This window comes from Schistocerca piceifrons, chromosome 2, assembly GCF_021461385.2.
Source record: "Schistocerca piceifrons isolate TAMUIC-IGC-003096 chromosome 2, iqSchPice1.1, whole genome shotgun sequence".
Lineage (NCBI taxonomy): Eukaryota > Metazoa > Arthropoda > Insecta > Orthoptera > Acrididae > Schistocerca > Schistocerca piceifrons.
The window spans coordinates 290,976,508-290,997,115 of record NC_060139.1 but is presented as its reverse complement, the minus strand read 5'-3'; the positions used below and the strand labels follow the sequence as shown (position 1 = coordinate 290,997,115).

At 38.5% G+C, this 20,608-nt stretch overlaps 1 protein-coding gene across 2 annotated transcripts in view; it reads right to left on the bottom strand.

The window, feature by feature from the left end:
- Nucleotides 1-454: 454 nt before the first annotated feature.
- The window catches only part of LOC124777230 (intraflagellar transport protein 81 homolog), a 112,218-nt gene continuing 92,064 nt past the window's right edge, over nucleotides 455-20,608 (bottom strand). For both annotated transcript variants that reach the window (XM_047252557.1, XM_047252556.1), the window contains exons 10-13: nucleotides 3,757-3,872; nucleotides 1,941-2,098; nucleotides 1,388-1,516; nucleotides 455-779 (exon numbers count right to left, since the gene is read on the bottom strand). In XM_047252557.1, coding sequence (XP_047108513.1) covers nucleotides 677-779; nucleotides 1,388-1,516; nucleotides 1,941-2,098; nucleotides 3,757-3,872 — 506 coding nt within the window. In that variant the 3' untranslated portion in view covers nucleotides 455-676. The remainder of the gene's footprint in view (nucleotides 780-1,387; nucleotides 1,517-1,940; nucleotides 2,099-3,756; nucleotides 3,873-20,608) is intronic.

The window sequence follows — 20,608 nt, the reverse complement described above, 5'->3', positions numbered from 1 at the left end:
CTCTAATCTTTTCTTCAAAACTGGCACTTTTGTACTGACCCAGGTGCACTCTACCACCTACATCTTGTTTTTCAATACTGTTCAATTTTTATGTATGGTAATCTGAAAAGATAGATGTAACAATGCGATCAGATCACAGAATCACCAAACAGATAATAATAGTGAATAAAAATGCAACAAGTAATTGAGAATTTGGTTGTGAGCAGATGTCCGTGGATGAGCACTGTGGCAACTGACATCCTGTTTTGCAGCAACAGCAGACTTACATAAAGAAATTGTACTGTCAATCTGGTGCTTGGAAATATTCAAAGCTAAAAAGTAGTGTTCAGTTCTACACAAAGCCTTGCCTGAACATTTCCAGCATCGCAAGAATAAAGGGTTGCAATCACAGCAGTTTATTCCTTAGGCAAATTTTAATCAAAATAAATATTCTCTACATCTTGTATAGTGTGTCTACAAATGTAAAAACTGTTTTAACTGTTAATTCTGTTGTATTTTAAATATGTTCAACACATGGGATCATAGATTCACAGGAAAAATAGTACATACAATCTTAAAACAGTATTCATCAACAGTAATGACTCAATTAATTAACAAACAGTACTATAGAAAGAGCCATATTTTACAAGCTCTTTGAGACAGAAATGCAAAAAATTCAATTCTAATTTTGCAACAGTTAGTTTTTAGTACTTGACCAATATTCAGCCCCTTTTTCTCTATGGACAACTCCACTGTTTTCAAGAGCTGCCTGATGACAACGTTTTTTACACTCCATTAATCTGGAACATACCACAAAATTCTACAATCAATTCAGATATCACAATTTTAAAAATGTAACAATTTTGGAAATTCCTGGATGGAGCTTCAATAATTAGTCTTGCCATGGTCATGGGAGTGTGCATTTAAGTGTCTGTATGGCTGTACCAGTGAATGCGCATTCTACTACAGGAAAAAGACCTAGAGTGCAAAAGCTAGTATGAATGCTGTTTTCTGTTGTGTGTTTCTGTGCATAATCTGTGCATAATCAGGTATACGTGAACAATTAGCAAATAAATTTGTAGTAGATGGATATTTTACTTTCTGTTGTTAAATAAATTAATGATACAATGTGACAAATATGGTACAACTTGTCATTATATAAGGAAATCATGTTAGTGTTTGACATGAAGGTAAGGTTTTAGAGTAAAAAAACAACAGTCATGTAGTTAGATACTGAAAAGTGGCAGACATCGAATCCGACAAATAAATGTTGATATTTCTATGAAATATAGCATGTAATAAGGACCTTAATGGAAGAAGTGTAAATAGTATAGCAACTCCAAGAAAAGTGTCTGCAAAACATCACACACTTAGAACATAAAAATAAACTGTGAACACAGTTACTAACTTTTGTAAATCTGACCACAACTTCATCTGACGAGTGTGGTTAGTTTGATGCTCCTTGACCGTTCGTTGTTCTTCTTTGAGCTGGCGACTCAATTTTTCTTGTTCGTTTATCAAGTTTGTTAACTTTTCTCTATAAAGTAGAAGGAAGAGAATTATTGCATGAATTGAAAAAAAAATGCAGTTTAGGAGTTAACGAAACCACTCACTGGATAGCAGAAGAGTTAAGTCATTGACAGGCAAACGCAAAAGAGAATGAATATCACACATGCACATACGTGTGCACGCACACGCGCACACGCACACATACATGCACACAAACACACCTGTGCACCTATGCTTATGCCTTTTGTCCAGCCAACACAATGTAGGTGCACAGATGTATGTGTGGGGGGTGAGGGGGGGCACCCACTCGTCCAAGGATTTAAGCTAGCAAAGTTTAACACTTACACTACTCAGTGAGTGGTCTCCTTTACTGATAAAATTATTTACATTCTGCCACAACTTTCCTACTACATTAATGCAAAAGTTTGTGTATTTTTCATTATACATCATACCTCATGGACTTATTTTTATCTGCTGGAGTGCTGCTTACATAAAGCTGAATTTCCTCTGATACCATTTCGAGTTTTACTTTTGTCATGTTGCACTGTGCCTCTAAAAGAGCAATCTGTGATTCTCTAGAATTTATTTCATCTTTCAGTGCTCGTACTTCCTGCAAAGTAAATGACTATGAAGACCAAATGCAGGGAATAGCTGGAAATTTATTTGCTTCAAATAAATAATTTATTTTAGCCTGCGCTAGAACAAAAATAAATAAATAAATTTACTTCATAACACCAAGTTCAAAAAGTAGTTCATTTATTTGCTTAAGATAAATTCTTAAAACATTTCCTTTATTTCTCCACTAAAACACTGTAATGTTCAGCAGTTCAACTGCCAGTGTTATGATGGGCATGAATAAAACACATTTTAAAAAAGAGACAAATTTTAGCTACAGTATAAAACAAACTGCATTACATGTGGAGGGGGGTGGGGGGAGGGGGGGGGGAGGGGAGAGAGAGGACGAGGAGAGACAGGTTAAAGAAACAAGAATAGGTAATAATCAAATTCATGAAATCAACAATTTTAACAATATAGTGCACAGGACAGTTGTTAACAGCATGTCAAAAACTGAACTTACTTTGTGTTCTTGAGCAAAAATGTCATAAACATGGGGCAATATTTAAGTAACACTGGAGTGTGTGATATTGATTCTAATTATGAGTGAAAAATTGTGTTGAATTTCATTGGTATCCAATGTCAGGCAAGCCAACAATTTTGCTAGACCAGAAACATTTAACCTACCGTAGTCATAATAAGTGTGCAACTAAACTGTTTAAAAATAGCTTTTTAGTGACATTGACTGTTGATAAAAACTTTTTTATTTTGAAAATAAAACTAGTCAACCACTGATGGGAGCCAACTGTGACTTTGTTTTTGAATATAAGTTGTGACTGCTAAGGAATTGTTAAGATCCCCTGACACTGCAGAACCTCCACAATAATGTCTAGTAGTAGGCGGAACACTTTTTTCAAGTATATTTTGGTTAACACTGATAAGTCACATGATGGTCCTTTGATGGAAAGAAGATCCTACCCCTCTCTCTGGGCTTGTTCTCCCCACACTAATTCACTGGGTGTTTTACATAACTGTTGAGTGCTTACTTTTATTGTTAGATTTTGTTGTACTGTTCCTTGTTATGTTTTTCTGTCACTTACTAAAACAAAAATAATCTAATAAAAGGAAAACAAATATGCTGTCAGATAATAATACTCAAACCAGGTCAACCATAGCCCATTCTTGCAAACTAATTGTATGTCATGTTATTCTCCGGTAAAGTTGTGAAATACCTTTCAACAAAACTAATGTGTATTTTGAGATGTAGAGGCTAATCTTCATCTGTCATTACAATTTGGCAGTTTATAGAGAGCAGGGCTCACTGGTATGTTTGTCTTATGAACTGAGACACTTTACAGTGTACAATACAATATTTGCATATTACACTGGTTTGCAAGATTAATATACAACAACTGTGTTTTGTGATGTAAATCACACATAGTTGTAATCAGTTAACTAAAAATGAAAGCCATAAATGGGAAAATATGGATGATATGATCCTGTGATCAAGCAAGCACAACAATAGGCAATAGAGTAGTACATATGGATTCAAAATAGAACATCAAGTGTCAAAAGTACACTACACAGATCAGCTCCAAAGATCAACATGTAATGAAAAACTAAGAACATGTGTTATGGTTATGCTTAAAATTGTATCTTAGAACTCATCCTAATTACAAACTGATGTCACATAAATCGGGACTGTTTTCATACCTGTTCAATTTTTGCTGTAGTGCTCTCCAGACCAGCAGCTGTTGAATCATATATCTGCTTCTTTTGCTCATATTCTGTTGTTACTTCCTGACATTGTTCTCGTAACGGTCGTAATTCTGGCAAATATACAGAACGAAATAAAGTTAACACTATGCAGAATGAGTAATTCTGTCGGAGTTGGGAGCTGACTTAATAAGGTAAAAATATTATCACAAGCATTTTGGAATATATTATGGATATCAATCCTTAAGAGAACAGGTTCATTCCTTCAAATCAGATAATAATATATAAATAGAGGGAGTGAGACGACATGTTTTCTCTCAGCTTTAGTTCTTGGTGATATATTCCTCACTTGATGATAGCCAGGAAAATTTCCTTAAACAGACATTTCTCAAAAGAAGACTCCTCTCAGTATTTTAAAATTCAGCTGCAAAAACATAAGCCCTTATGTTGAATTCATCTGAACAGTGGACATCCTCAATAATAGACATGGGCATTGAAATGTATCCCCCAGCAACAATTACAACTTCCACATAACAGATAGCATGAAAGAAAAAGACAGTTGTAAATTAAACAAAAACAATCATTATCATGCATTTGAAGGGTTTGTTAGTTAAAGTGCATACTGTTTCTGTCTACAAGTGAGAGCACTCGTGCACTTTAATGCTAAATCCTAATTGGTTAACACTGAATGAAAAGGTTGAGATCATCAATGTTTATGAAATGGAAAAGCTTAGTGTTAGAAATATGGCCATGAGGTTTGCTGTTGGAAAAACAAAGATCAGTGACATTTTAAGAAAAGAAAAGAAAAGAATATTACGTAATCATGAACTAGAAATGATAACCTTACCAGTAAATGCAGTTTTTGCAACACAACAGGCTTAACAGTTGAGAATTTGACTTCAGAATGGTTCTGCCACGCTCACAGCAATAATTTGCCCGCTAGTGGACCTCAGATCTACAATAAAGCACTCGCAACTGCCAAGGAGTTAATATTTCACGTATTTTAGTATTTGTAGGCTGGCTTGAGAATTTTAGGAATAGACACCACATCACCTCTTTTCTAATCATGTCTGGTGAATCCAGTTCATCTGATGAAAAAATTGTGTCAAGAGATGGTAACAGAAATTTGTGAGTGTTAAGAAGAAAGAAAATTTTTTAACTGTGATGAGTGTGGCCTTTTCTTCACAAATTTTCCCAGTGAAACAATGGCCCTGAAAGGTGAAAATTCTTCTGGAGGTAAAACTTCACTGTTCTACTGTGTGAATCTGAAAAATCTTAATTTATATGTATGGATGCAAGGGCTAGACGTTTCAAGGGTATTGACTTGAGTAACCTGAACGTGGAGTGGTATGCTAATAAATGATCTTAATCGATAAGGGCAAAAATGACTGAATGTTTGCTGGCATTTGACAGGAGAATGGAAAGACAAAGGAGGAAAATGATTTGTTTATGAATAATGCCACTTCCCATTGCAAAGCTGCACTAAAAAAATGTGAAAATAAGCCTTTTTAACACCAAATTCACCTTCAAGTTGCCATCACTGGCTCAGAGGATAATCCAAACTCTCAAAGCATTTTAAAGGCAAGAAGTGAGGGTTGACACATTTTTTGTCTCAAATGAACAAAGTCGAATGTGGAATGAACTTTGTAAACCTATCAGTGTATTTGATACAATTCTGTGGATTTTTTCAGCCTTAAATCAAGTGACATCCACTTCAATCAGCAACTGTTCCAAGAGAGCAGGGTTCATTTTTAATTACCGTACCTCAGCAGTTGACGATGGTTTGCAGAAAACAACCTCAAGAAACTTAAGCATGAACTTCATGCTTTAGTAGAGGAAATTAGTGGATCTGAGGAATATGGCAATATCAGTGATGCACTGTTCACAGAAAACATATCAACAAGTGGGAGTGAGCTCATACAAAAGCTTCATCAAGAAGGGACATTGTCAAAAATGGAAAACACGATGAGAATGATGCAACTGAACTGGACTTTACGCCACTCTCAAGTAGCAGGCAGTTGAAGAGGTAAGAAAACTGAAACACTAGTTTTTAGTGAAATATGATGAACAGGGACTCAATTTGATGTTAGCAGTTAAAACACACATTGAGAAGACAATTATAAATGACACTCTGTTTCAGAAAAAAATACAGCAGTATTTCAAACCAACCTTACAGAGAACATGAATGAAATTTTAATTCTGTATTATACTGGTGTATGAGGATTTGTTAAGGTAGTACTGTACTTAAATCAAGATAAATTTTCACTAATTCACTTATACAGTAGAACAGCACTTTTCTATCCCCAGTATATTGCATGTACTGCATTGTATACTGTGTTTCTATCCTTTTCTGAGTATTGGACACAATAATAACTAAAAATACCATTTTACTTTCCCCACAGATGACCATTATTTGGGATTGCTACTGTATTCCCCACTTTCACATGAAAGTGCTTCTAACTAAGCACAATTTGGATTCTGATGTGAGAGTAGTACAATATCGGCCACTGGAGAGTTCACAACAGTGGTACTTGAAGCTCCTAAAAAGGACCACTGTGTTACAGGCACAGACTTAAGACTTGTGCAAGGCTTTTGACACTGTTGATGATACAAAATTATTAAACAAACTAGAAGTATTTGGAGTAAGAGGGACAGCAAATGAATGGTCCCTGTCTTACCCGGAAAATAGGGCGCAAAATGCAGAGTTAGTTCACACATCTGCTGATGATAAATTTTTTGTAAAACAACTGTCACACAAAAACACGTATATATAGGTTGCCTCGGGGTGGTGCAATGGGCCCCATAATTTTCTTTATATATAACAATGACTTTCCAGATTGGATAAGTCATTGAGAAAAAGTTCTCTTTGCTGACGAAAGTAATATCATAGTCACTGATAAAAACACCAGAACTCATCATAATTGAGAAGGCAAATAAACCTTCACAGATATTTACAAGCAAACAGTATGTTTATAACACTGAACATAGAGAAAATAAACAGCCTGCACTTCAGCACAAAGAGGGAAGACAATTCTGTTGCACTGAGCATAGATAGTGAACCTATAAACTGTGTTACAAAGGCAAAGTTTTTAAAGCTGAACATTGATTGTAAATTAACATGGAATGAACACACAATGATACTGGTGAAACGAATGTCATCAGCATATTATGCTCTTAGGGTTGTAGCAGTGGTTTGAAACAGCCAATGTCTTCTTATGATTGTCACTATTCTTACATGCTATCAACTTTTAGCTATGGGTCTCTTTTCTGGGGGACCAAAGTAGTAAAAAGTGTGGACACCGTTAGCAAACTGCAGAAAAGGGCCATAACAATAATAACTAAAAGTAACAGTCAGGTTCATTGTAAAGAACTATTTACAAAATTGGGTATCCTTATTGCATCAAATGAGTACATTTAACAACCTGTCCATATCAAAGAAACCATTAATATTATTATTATTAATATTATTTAGTTGTAGACAAGTGTTCTATGTTTGTTCTGTTGACACATTCCACACTGTAATGTTTACTGTGAATTTGATCTACAGTACAAGTAACTAATTAACTAAATAATTAACCATCTATTTCACTAACAGTTCTATACACAATAATGTGACAAGGGCCAGTTTGAACTTCCATTTACCAAGGAAAAACAAACAAAAAAACTCGAAACATTATTTTCTACCAGGGAATAAAATTGCATAATAAACTGCACAAGGAGACGAAAAACATTACTAAGATACGTCTATTTAAAAGGGTAGATAACACATATTTCATAACTAATGCACACTATACAATGAAAGATTACTTACATAACAAAAGAGGATAGCTACAACACACTGTCACATTACTATAAATAATCACAATATAATGATTTTACAAGAAAGTGTGTCGAGGCCTGTACAGTACAACAGTAATGACTAACATTCTCCTGAGCTCAGCATCACTCATGAGGGGGGATGCGGTCTCAGTTTTTGAGGTGGACTAAAAGGTGGACATGGAGATGTACATGTTCATGGTACTGGAGTCAACAGTGAGTACTCCTAGTTTGTACAGGGAGAAACTACATTTTTATTACAAAAAATATGGTGCAAACTGTCTATGATCAACTGAAAATTGCACAGAATGGATTAACCAAATGAGGCAGTACAGTTGTCATGCCACAGATTTCATATTTGGGATGATGGAGTTTGCTCTCTCGGGCCATCCTGGTTTAGGCTTTCCCTTGTTTTAATGAAACATTTCAGGCAAATGCCAGGACAGTTTCTGCAGTGAGGCCACAGCCAACCACATGCCCTATCCTCATAAACATACTTATGTCGCTGTGCACACGTACAGGGTGTCCATAATTAAAGTTCCCGTTTCACAATGCTGTAGAAATAAAACCATAATGATGTCAAATTTGCACAGGGAAAAGTCTTGAAACCAAAAAAAGGTGAAAATTTGACCAATAAATGGCACTGTAAGTATCAGAATGTGCACACCAACAGACGCGTGGCACAAGGCTGTTCATCAGTTTGCAAACAAGGCACCCAACGTGACTGTCTCCATGAAGGACTGCACACTGCTGGCAAAGCCCCTTTACATGATCAGTGATGTGTGTCAGCAGCCCTGCAGAAGTTCTGGACACTCAAAGGGCACTGACAAAGGGTCTGGAGAAAATGATTACAAAATCTGAAAAGACAGGTTTTTGTGAAGTGCACTGTGGCAATGGCAAGAAAGCAGTTGATCTGACATCTGTCGAAGTAGTGGCCACGGCACTGCAGGTGCGATCAAGTGGAGGTGTGCAAACATGTAGTGCACGGGGAAACGCCCAAACGATGTACATGTCTGTGAGCACAGTGTACAAAACTCTAGGAAACATCATGCATTGCTATCCACAGAATATCACCCATGTTCATGAGTTGCTGTCCCCTGGCCTGCCAGCAAGACAAACATTCACTCTGGAATTTCATGCTTGCATGGAAGTGGACAGTGAATGGCCATGGAACATTCTGTGGACAGATAAAGCCCATTTCCATCTCTAAGCACATGTCAAAATGCAGGATTGCAGAATACGGGCAGCGGAAAATCTGAACGCACATCAACTGAGCCCACTTTATTTTGTGAAGGTGACTGTGTGGTGAAGGTTGATGGGATTGTTTATTGCAGAGCTGTATTTTTTAGAGGAGATGAGTCCTGCAGGTCTTGTTGCCTGTAACATCACTGGTAAATGCTATGAGGGAGTTTTGTGCACCAACATCATTCCAACCCTTCAACAGCGTGGATGTGTGGGTAGGATCATTTTTATGCAAGATGGCACTCCTCTGCACACTGCAACAGCTGCTGAAGCTGCTGTTGCTACAGAGACACTTTGGAAAAACTAGAATTATCAGCCATCACTTCCCTGACCATCTAGATCATGTGATCTTAACTGGCTATGGGATTATGTGAAAGATATTGTGTTCAGTGATCCAATTATGAATGAGCTGAACTGAAGGCACACACTGTGCAAAACATTCTGAACTCTATTACCGAGACACTCCTATCTGTTGTGGAACATGCTGTTTCTCAATTTCAGCTTGTGGCAGGAAACAGTGGAGAGCATATTGAACATCTTGCTAGCTTCATGACAATTAGAAACTGATGCCATTTTGCTTTTTATACCTTTTTGGCCCCAGGGCAATTAAAAACCGATGACATTTTGCTTTTTATGTGGTCTTTGGCCTCAGGACAGTTAGAAACTTATTTTTCCCATACAATGTGGTACAACCTTGCCATGATGGATGGGCTTCCCTAATAACAGTGCCACAACTGTTGACTGCTGAACCTCTGCAGTCTTGCACACTGAACAGTACAGATGGTGTAATGTGCAACTCAAACCAAAAGCCATGATATTGCGATTTATCTGTCATTTGTAACCGAGCCCATTTACATTAAGATGCTTATAGTGCCATATTTTGACCAATTTTCCCTAAATTTTATTTTTGTTCTGTGACATTCCACCCTATGTCAATAATATGCTGTTCAAATTTGACGTAATTCTGAGCAGTGGTTCTCTTTCTACACCGTTTTTTAATTGGAATTTTAATTACGGACACCTCATATACTGGAGCTATTTACTTTCACTGAATTACAATGAAGGATCCCATGTCACTGTGAAATGATCACTGTGTGAATAGGCTATGTAAATCCTTTTCTTCTTCCCTGTTACTTTTCTGCACAATGTGGAAAGGAGGCTGCATAGTTCTACAAGGTCAGCTGTAGTGTTGCTACACTGGTTTTTCTCTTAACTTTGTTAAAATATTGATCTCATTTACAACAAAGGAAATGTATATGGCTATTTCAAGCCAGTCATGACGTGTATAAAGTAAAATCAGTGCTAGTGTTGAGTGAGAGAACTGGACTGCCTAAACTGTTAAAGGTAGAAAGCTCTACTGAGGAAGTTCCGTCACTGTCATAAACCTTGACATATTCCACAGACACTGCAGAATGAGATGTGGAAGGAAGTCAAATGCTACCTTTTTTTATTTAAATTCAGTAAAACTTAATGACTCTATGTTATGAAAGACTATTGTATTAGTGAGCTAATTCTAATTATAAAATAACTTAAAACATTAAATTTACAGAGTTTCTATGAAGGTACTCTTCAATGGAACATAAGGAGTTGCCCAACAGAAAGTTCTTTAATTATATTTCAAATTCCATCACATTATCTAGAATACATTGAATATGGTTACTTTAAGTTTTCTGAAGAGGTTCCTGAAGAATGTTCTACAATTAATACAAAACATCGTTCTCAGAACACATTTCTGTATTTTGAAAATACTGTCTCTCTAAGTTCAGTTTCCCAAAAATGATTCCATAATTCATTAGTCAATGTAAATATTCAGACTAAACCAATATCTTGATTTTTAAATCACCTGTAGCAGCAATTGTATACTGTAAATGTAACTGAACTAAGATGCTTTATTGATTCTGTGCTTTATTCATTCTTTCCAACTCCACTTGTATTATTTCATCGTTTTGGAAGCATATTTTTATACCTTGTGGAGTTCTGTGAGAAGTACTGAACTGTATGTAGAGAGTCTTATCAAAATTCAATAATAATCCATTTGACTTTAACCATCTGTTGATGTTTTCCATTGTTTCAGTACTGCCTTTTCAGTAAGGGGACAATTCTGAGTGGTTATAACTTCTCCCACTGAGAGGAGCGCACATTTCACACTATATATAATCAAAAATACAGTCTGATCTACTAACTTACAAACATCTATTTATCATATGGCATTCATTAAGAGTTTTTGAATCACATAAATAGCTAAAAATATATAAATGAAAAAAATCAATTTTTGAAAATATAATGCAACTGTATAGATAAAAAATATATATGGGGGAACACACATACAATGGGGTGCCCAAAAAAACTGTAATAACATTGCTGTGGGTGAAGCTTGTGCAGTACGCATTTCTGCTGCTCGATGTGTATAGTGAAACTCATTGCCAGTTCAGTGCTGCCTGTGTTGTCGACCTGGCTTGTTCTGTTCATCTGCAGTGAATGTTTTTTCTAGCACCATTTTGTCCTTGTTTCAGTTTTTATGATGGCAAGTTTAAGTAAACAATGTGTAGCAGTGAAATTTTATTTTCTACTCAGTACAAATGCTGCTGAAACTGTTTTAGTGTTGAAAACAGCTTATCAAGAAGACACAGTGGGAAAAACTCAAGTGTACAATTGGTCTGCTCGATTTAAAAAGGGCAACATGTCAACTGACGGCAAACCTCATTCTGGACATCCATCAACTACCCAAATCGATGAAAATATTGAAAATATGCAAGAGCTTGTGCTTACCAGCTATCAACAGACAACTGATCAACTGACAGAGATTAGAGGGTTATTTTGGAGTTCAGTGTTCATCAAAGACAACCTTATTTGTGGCAGACAGGAGACTGGTTCTTCGACCACAACAACTCAGCTGCACTTACAGCCATCTCTGTTAAAACAGTTTTTGGCTAAAAATGGCCTCGTTTCGATGCCCACGCACCTTACTCATTTGCTCTGGCTCTGTGCTACTTTTTCTTATTTCCATGCACAAAAAGGGGCAGAAAGGACACCAATTTGACAACATTAAAGAAGTCAAGGAAAAAATGAGGGAGGAGCTGTCAGCCATTTCTATACATGACTACAAAAAAATGTTTCGAAGAGTGGAAGCACCAGTGGGACAAATGTATTAGTTGTAATGGAGAGTGTTTTGAATGGAATAAGGTTGTTTTGTAAACAATTCGAAAATATACAGGTTTTTTGTATCCCCCCCCCCCCCCTCATGTAAAATATATAAAGATTACTTAAGTAACTTCTACATGTCAATATTTCAACGCACCTCTTCAGCACAATATGAACCAAATGACAACAGCCATATCTGACGATCAAGATCTTTTATATACTTTATCACACCACTCGTCACTGTCAGGTAATCTTCAACAGGACACTTGTAAGCACTTCACAAAATGAAAAATGTAGTATCCTATGACTATAATGCCAATGAGCCACAGTTGGAATCTGCTGTCTCATACAAATACCTGGGTGTAACAATTTGTAGGGATATGAAATGAGATCACATAGGCTCAGTCATGGGTAAAGCAAATGATATTCTACAGGGAAAAAATGGAAATGAGTGTTTGGCGTCATTGGCCAAGAGGGCCCTTACAGGGCAGGTCCGGCTGCCTCAGTGCAGGTCTTATTACGTTCAACGCCATATTGGGTGACCTGCGCGCCCCATGGGGATGAAATGATGATGAAGACAACACAACACCCAGGCCCTGAGCACAGAAAATCCCCAACCCAACCAGGAATCGAACCCGGGCCTGCAGGACGGCAAACCGTCACTCTGACCACTCAGCTATCAGGGTGGACATTCCACAGGAGAAATGCAATCAGTTTACAAAGGAGATTGCTTACAAACAACTAGTGTGACCCATCCAGAATGTTGCTTGTATGAAGAGAAGAGCAGCATAAATGGTTACAGATTTGTTTGACCTGTGGGAGACAGCTGCTGAGATGCTGAAGAAACTGAACTATTTTCAGGATAGATGTAAACTATCTTGAGAAAGCCTAACCATAAAGTTTCAAGAACCAGCTTTAAATTACGACACTGGGAATATACTACTACCCACTAAATATCGCTTCTATAGGGACTGTGAGGACAAGATTACATTAATTACAGCATGCACAGAGGCATTTAAACAATAATTATTCCCACGCTCAATAACGAATGGAATGTGAAGAAACCATAATAACTGGTACAATGGGATGTTCCCTTTGTCATGCACTTTACAGCCATTTGCAAAGAGTGGTGCTGATGTAGATGTGTGGGACATGTTGATACAACATGAGCAATTGTCTGTCATCCTGCAGCAGTCACGAGATCGTGATGAAGTTTTGTCCCACTTGTGGAGAGAGTGTGTGTGTGTATCTCCCAGCACAAGGTCGACGATATAAAGTCACTTCGCAGGAAAAATATTTCTGTTGTTGTGGTGTTCAGTCCTGAGACTGGTTTGATGCAGCTCTCCATGCTACTCTATCCTGTGCAAGCTTCTTCATCTCCCAGTACCTACTGCAACCTACATCCTTCTGAATCTGCTTAGTGTATTCATCTCTTGGTCTCCCTCTACGATTTTTACCCTCCACGATGCCCTCCAATGCTAAATTTGTGATCCCTTGATGCCTCAAAACATGTCCTACCAACCGATCCCTTCTTCTAGTCAAGTTGTGCCACAAACTTCTCTTCTCCCCAATCCTATTCAATACCTCCTCATTAGTTACGTGATCTACCCACCTTATCTTCAGCATTCTTCTGTAGCACCACATTTCGAAAGCTTCTATTCTCTTCTTGTCCAAACTGGTTATCGTCCGTGTTTCACTTCCATACATGGCTACACTCCATACAAATACTTTCAGAAACGACTTCCTGACACTTAAATCTATACTCGATGTTAACAAATTTCTCTTCTTCAGAAACGATTTCCTTGCCATTGCCAGTCTACATTTTATATCCTCTCTACTTTGACTGTCATCAGTTATTTTGCTCCCCAAATAGCAAAACTCCTTTACTACTTTAAGTGTCTCATTTCCTAATCTGATCCCCTCTGCATCACCCGATTTAATTTGACTACATTCCATTATCCTCGTTTTGCTTTTGTTGATGTTCATCTTATATCCTCCTTTCAAGACACTGTCCATTCCGTTCAACTGCTCTTCCAAGTCCTTTGCTGTCTCTGACAGAATTACAATGTCATCGGCGATCCTCAAATTTTTTACTTCTTCTCCATGAATTTTAATACCTACTCCGAATTTTTCTTTTGTTTCCTTCACTGCTTGCTCAATATACAGATTGAATAACATCGGGGAGAGGCTACAACCCTGTCTCACTCCTTTCCCAACCACTGCTCCCCTTTCATGCCCCTCAACTGCCATCTGGTTTCTGTACAAATTGTAAATAGCCTTTCGCTCCCTGTATTTTACCCCTGCCACCTTCAGAATTTGAAAGAGAGTATTCCAGTTAACGTTGTCAAAAGCTTTCTCTAAGTCTACAAATGCTATAAACATAGGTTTGCCTTTTCTTAATCTTTCTTCTAAGATAAGTCGTAAGGTTAATATTGCCTCACGTGTTCCAACATTTCTACGGAATCCAAACTGATCTGATTTCTGCTACGGATAAATCAGATATATGTACAGTATTTAACAATCATTTTCTGAGCATTGCTGGTGAATTAAATAAAAATTTAGATTCTACAGGAAATCATGTAACTTTCTTGGCAAATGCCTTTCTGAGATTGATGTCCTCCTCTGTGATACAGACAAGAGGGAGATTGTGTCAATAATTAAATCACTGAAGACTAAGGACTCTCATGGTTATGATGAAGTGTCTAGCAGAATATTAAAGTACTGTGTTACACATGATAGCCCTGTATTTAGCCATATATGTAATTTTTCCTTTAGGAATGGTCAGTTTCCTGAGCAATTAAAGTACTCAGTAGTAAAGCCACTTTATAAAAAGGGAAAAAGGGAGAAAGGGATAATGTAGATAATTTTAGACCTATTTCTAGGCCATCAGTATTTGCAAGAGTTATTGAAAAGGCTGTGTATGTAAGGATAATTGATCATTTTATATCACACAATTTGCTATCAAATGTACAGTTCAGTTTTAGAAGTCGTTTAACAACTGAAAATGCTATATTCTCTTTTCTCTGTGAATTACTGGATGGGCTAAACAAAAGGTTATGAATGCTTGGCATATTTTTGGATTTAACTAAGGCATTTGATTGTGTTGATCACAAAATATTGCTCCAGAAGTTGGACCATTACAGAATACGGGGAGTAGCTCACAATTGGTTCACCTCTTACTTCAGCAACAGGCGAAAAATGTTGATAATGGCTATGATGTGGGTGGGGTCTGAGTGTGATACTGTCAAGCGGGGGTCCACTCCTGTTCCTTATTTATATAAATGATATGCCCCCCCCCCCCCCAGCATTATGGTAACTCTAAAATATTTCTGTTTGCTGATGACACTAGCTTTGTAGTAAAGGATGTTGTGTGCAACACTGGCTCGGTTTCAAATAGTGCAGTACATGACCTAAGTTCATGGCTTGTAGAAAATAAACTAACGCTAAATCACAGTAAGACTGTTTTTACAGTTTCTAACACAAAATTCAACAAAACCTGATGTTTTAATTTCACAGAACGTGCATATGATTGATCAAACAATGTAAGCATATGATTACTGAAACTGAACAGTTCAAATTTCTAGGTGTTCAGATAGATAGTAAGCTGTTGTGGAATGCCCACGTTCAGGATCTTGTTCAAAGACTTAATACTGCCATTTTTCCTATTTGAATGGTATCAGAAGTGAGTGATCGCTCGACACGAAAATTAGTCTACTTTGCTTATTTTCATTCGCTTATGTCATATGGTATTATATTTTGGAGTAACTCTTCACATTCTAAAAGGATATTTTTGGCTCAGAAACAGGTGGTTCAGACAATAAGTGGTGTAAGTTCACAAACCTCTTGTCAACCCCTGTTCACGAGTCTGGGTATTTTGACATTGGCCTCTCAATATATATATTCTTTAGTGTCATTTCTTGTTAACAATATTAGCTTATTCCTAAGAATAAGCAGCTTTCACTCAGTTAATACTTGGCAGAAATCACACCTACATTTGGACTGGACTTCCTTAACTCTTGTGCAAAAAGGTATGCAGTGTACCGCTGCATCCATTTTCAATAAGCTACCACTCGAATTAAAAAATCTTAGCAGTAATCTAAGCACTTTCAAATCGAAACTGGAGTTTCCTTATGGGTCACTCCTTCTATTCTGTCGAGGAGTTCCTTGAAAAATTAAGCTGATTCTTATTGTATTGTTGGTTGTGTTTACTTAAATTTATGGACTGACTTTTTTCGGGTTCATGAACATTTATTTTTATCTGTTATTACTTTTACGTTGTAATTTCATGTACTGACACGTTCCATGACCTTGGAGACTTGCTCCTCAATTTGGTCCTACGGAACTTGATGTGTAAATAAAAGAAAATGGTCCTTCTGGATGCAGTACAGGGTAGTCCAAACTGTCCATGGCTGGACAATTCCAGAGGTTTATCCTGAATGTAACCAATTTCAGATACTGGAGTGGACATTTTTGTTGCCTACAGTGTTTCCGTTCGTAGATGGGAATGAATTCATTTTCAGTAAGAATCCCAGCTGTGATGTGGGTGGGATGTCTTGATCTTAATCTTTTCCACTCCACAGGGAATATGTCGTTCAGTACTGGAGGGTCCAGGTTTTCAACCATTTTCTAGTATTCATATAATAGAGCACTCTTCTGTGTGGTATCAGGAGGTGAGAAATGACTCAAGATAGAAATGACTCCTTATGAAAAGGAAAGTTGCCAGTCACCATATAACGGAGATGCTGAGTCAAAGATACGCACAACAAAAAGCTGGTCACAAATAAAACTTCTGGCCAGTAAGGCCTTCATCAAAAAACAGACCACACACACACACACACACACACACACACACACACACACACACACAACTGCAGTCTCAGGCAACTGAAGCAACACTGCGAGCAGCAGCACCAGTGCCTGATGGGAGTGGCGACTGCATGGGGGGTAAGGAGGAGGCTGGGTCGGGGATGGGGAGGGATAGTAGGGTAGGGGTGGCAGACAGTGCAGTTTTGCTGGGGAGTGCACAAGGACAAGGTGGAGAGAGAGTAGGGCAACTATGTGTAGTTGGGAGGTTAGACGGAGGGCAGGTGACAGGTGGGGTGGGGGGGAACGGAAAAGGAGAGAAGTAAAAAGGCTGGGTGCAAACGTGGAATGAGAGCTGTGTAGTGCTAGAATGGGAACAGGGAAGGGGCTGGATGGATGAGGACAGTGACTAATGAAGGTTGAGACTAGCAGGGTTATGGGAAAGTTTCCACTTGCACAATATAGAAAAGCTGGTGTTGGTGGGAAGAATCCATATGGCACAGGCTATGAAGCAGTCACTGAAATGAAAGATGTCATGTTTGGCAGCTTGCTCAGCAACAGAGTGGTCTACTCGTTTCTTGGCCACAGTTTGTCAGTGGCCATTCATGTGGATAGGCAGCTTGTTGGCTGTCATGCCCACATAGAATGCAGCACAGTGGTTGCAGCTTAGCTTGTAGATCACACGACTGGTTTCACAGGTAGCCCTGCCTTTGATAGGATAGGTGATGTTTGTGACTGGGCTGGAAGAGATGGCGGTGGGAGTAAGTATGGGTTAGGTCTTGCGCCTAGGTCTATTACAGGTGTATGAGCCATGATGTTAGTGGTTGGAAGCCGGGGTTGAGTAGGGATGGGCGAGTATAAGTTCGGTAGATAGCAGAATACCACTGTGGGAGGGATGGGAAGGATATTGGGGAGGACATTTCTCATTTCAGGGCATGAGGAGAGGTAGTCAAATCCCTGGCGAAGAATGTAATTCAGTTGCTCCATCCTGGGTGCTACTGAGTTACGAGGGGAACACTTCTTTGTGGCCGAACGGTGGAAATTTGGGAGGTGGTGGGAGACTGGAAAGATAAGGCACGGGAGATTTGTTTCTGTACAAGGCTAGGATGATAATTATATACCAAGAGGGACCACTCGCCAATGCAAATGCAACAACCACAGGTGACTAGGCTGTATGGAAGGGACTTCTTGGTATGGAATGGGTGGCAGCTGTGAAAGTGGAGGGTTTGCTGATGGTTAGTAGGTTAGATATGGACAGAGGTACTGATGTAGCCATCTTTGAGGTGGAAGTCAACATCTAGGAAGGTTAACCATTATCTAGGAGTAGATAAAATTGACTAGCTAACCATGCACATGTATTTGTTATGTGGTATATCTATCTTTTTCACATATGGACTACTGCCCCAGACAGATGCACACTACTCTGTCTCCACAATCAGTGTCACAGAGCTTGTGGAGAATGTCGATTCTGCTTTTGAGCTTAGCAGATGTTCACGTCAAGTGCTCCTTAAAAGAAAGTGTCCCATTTAATGTGGTCCCAAGGTATTCTAGATGTATAGCATGTCTCCCTTAAAATAGACATCAAGGCTCTGTCCGCCAATCTATTGGACAGATGAAAAAATGCTACTTCTGTTTCTTCCTGGTAGATTAAAACTGTGTGCCAGACCGAGACTCGAACTTGGGACCTTTGCCTTTCATAGACAAGTGCTCTACCGACTGAGCTACCCAAGCATGACTCACGACCCATCCTCAAAGCTTCAATTCTGCCAGCACCTCGTCTCCTCCATTCCAAACTTCACAGAAGCTCTTCTGTGAACATTGCAGAACTAGCATTCCTAAAAGAAAAGCTATTGCAGAGACATGACTGAGCCACAGCCTGGGGGATGCTTCCAAAGGTCCCGAGTTAGAGTCTCGGTCCGACACACAGTTTTAATCTGCCAAGAAGTTTCATATCAGTGCACACTCCACTGCAGAGTGAAAATCTCATTCTGGAAACTTTTGTTTTTATTTGATTTAGATTGTAACCTCTGTTTACAAAAGTACTGGCTTACGATGTTAAGATAAGAAGTTAAGATTTGTGCAGTTGTTTTGAAGGTTCTGTGCAGGGTAGCTATTATCCAGTGAGCCACATACCCAAACTTTCTATACTGTGTTGTAGAAATTTCAGATACACAAGGTGTGTTCAATAAGTAAGGCGACTTTATAAATTTATGAAAAAATATTAATTTATTCATATAATAGAGGGAAACATTCCACATGGGAAAAATATATCTAAAAACAAAGATGATGAGACTTACCAAACAAAAGCGCTGGCAGGTCAATAGACACACAAACAAACACAAACATACACACAAAATTCAAGCTTTCGCAACAAACGGTTGATTCATCAAGAAAGAGGGAAGGAGAGGGAAAGACGAAAGGATGTGGGTTTTAAGGGAGAGGGTAAGGAGTCATTCCAATCCCGGGAGCGGAAAGACTTACCTTAGGGGGAAAAAAGGACAGGTATACACTCGCGCGCACACACACACACACACACACACACACACACACACACACACACACACACATACACAGACGTGCGGATGGATATGTGTGTGTGTGTGTGTGTGTGTGTGTGTGTGTGTGTGTGTGTGTGCGCGCGCGCGCGCAAGTGTATACCTGTCCTTTTTTCCCCCTAAGGTAAATCTTTCCGCCCCCGGGATTGGAATGACTCCTTACCCTCTCCCTTAAAACCCACATCCTTTCGTCTTTCCCTCTCCTTCCCTCTTTCCTGAGGAATCAACCGTTTGTTGCGAAAGCTTGAATTTTGTGTGTATGTTTGTGTTTGTTTGTGTGTCTATCGACCTGCCAGTGCTTTTGTTTGGTAAGTCTCATCATCTTTGTTTTTAGATATATTTATTTATTCATACATATTCATGTTGTCTCCTTCAATGTAATACCACTCAGATGCAATTCACTTGTGTCAATGCTTCTTCAATCCTCGAATCATTTCTCGTAAGCACATTTGGTACAGCCTCGAGTACTTCCAGCAACACAGTTTTTATTTCCTCTGTCATTGAAAATCTTTATCCTTTCATGGGTCTCTTCAGTTTTGGGAACACGAAAAAGTTGCAGGGGGCCAAATCCAGTGAATATGGTTGCAGAGGCATGATTTTCATGTTGTTTTTGGCCAAAAAATCTCTCACAAGCAGCGAGGAATGAGCAGGTGCATTGCTGTGATGCTAAAGTCATGAAGCACTTTTCCACAATTCCAGGCGTTTTTTACATATTGCTTCTCAAAAATGGTGCACAACATGAAGGTAATACTCTTTATCGACTGTATGACCTTGAGGCAAAAATTAATGATGCACTACACCAAAGTAATCGAAAATAACAGTGAGCCAAGCTTTGACATTTGATTGAATTGGGCATGCTTTTTTCAGTCTTGGCTCTCCAAGATGCTTCCATTGGTGCGATTGGGCTTTGGTTTCAACGTCATAACCATAAACCAATGTTTTGTCACCAGTTATAACCCTTTTGAGCAAATCAGGATCATGAATGACGTCATTCAAGAGCTCCTGAGTGTCACTCAGGCGACGGTTCTTCTGATCAGAATTGAGAAGTTTTGGAATGAATTTCGCTGACACACATTTCATACCCAAAACATCCAAAAAAATTGTCTAACATGAGCTGACCGATATGCCAACATCCTCAGCAGCTTCTCTTATGGTAATTCGATGATTTTCCAACACAATTTTCTTCACAGCTTTGATGTTATCATCTGTTGTTTATGCGCTGGGGTGTCCAGAGTGAGGTTCATCATTGGCATCTTCTCAGTCATCTTGGAAGAGCTTGTACCACTTGTAAA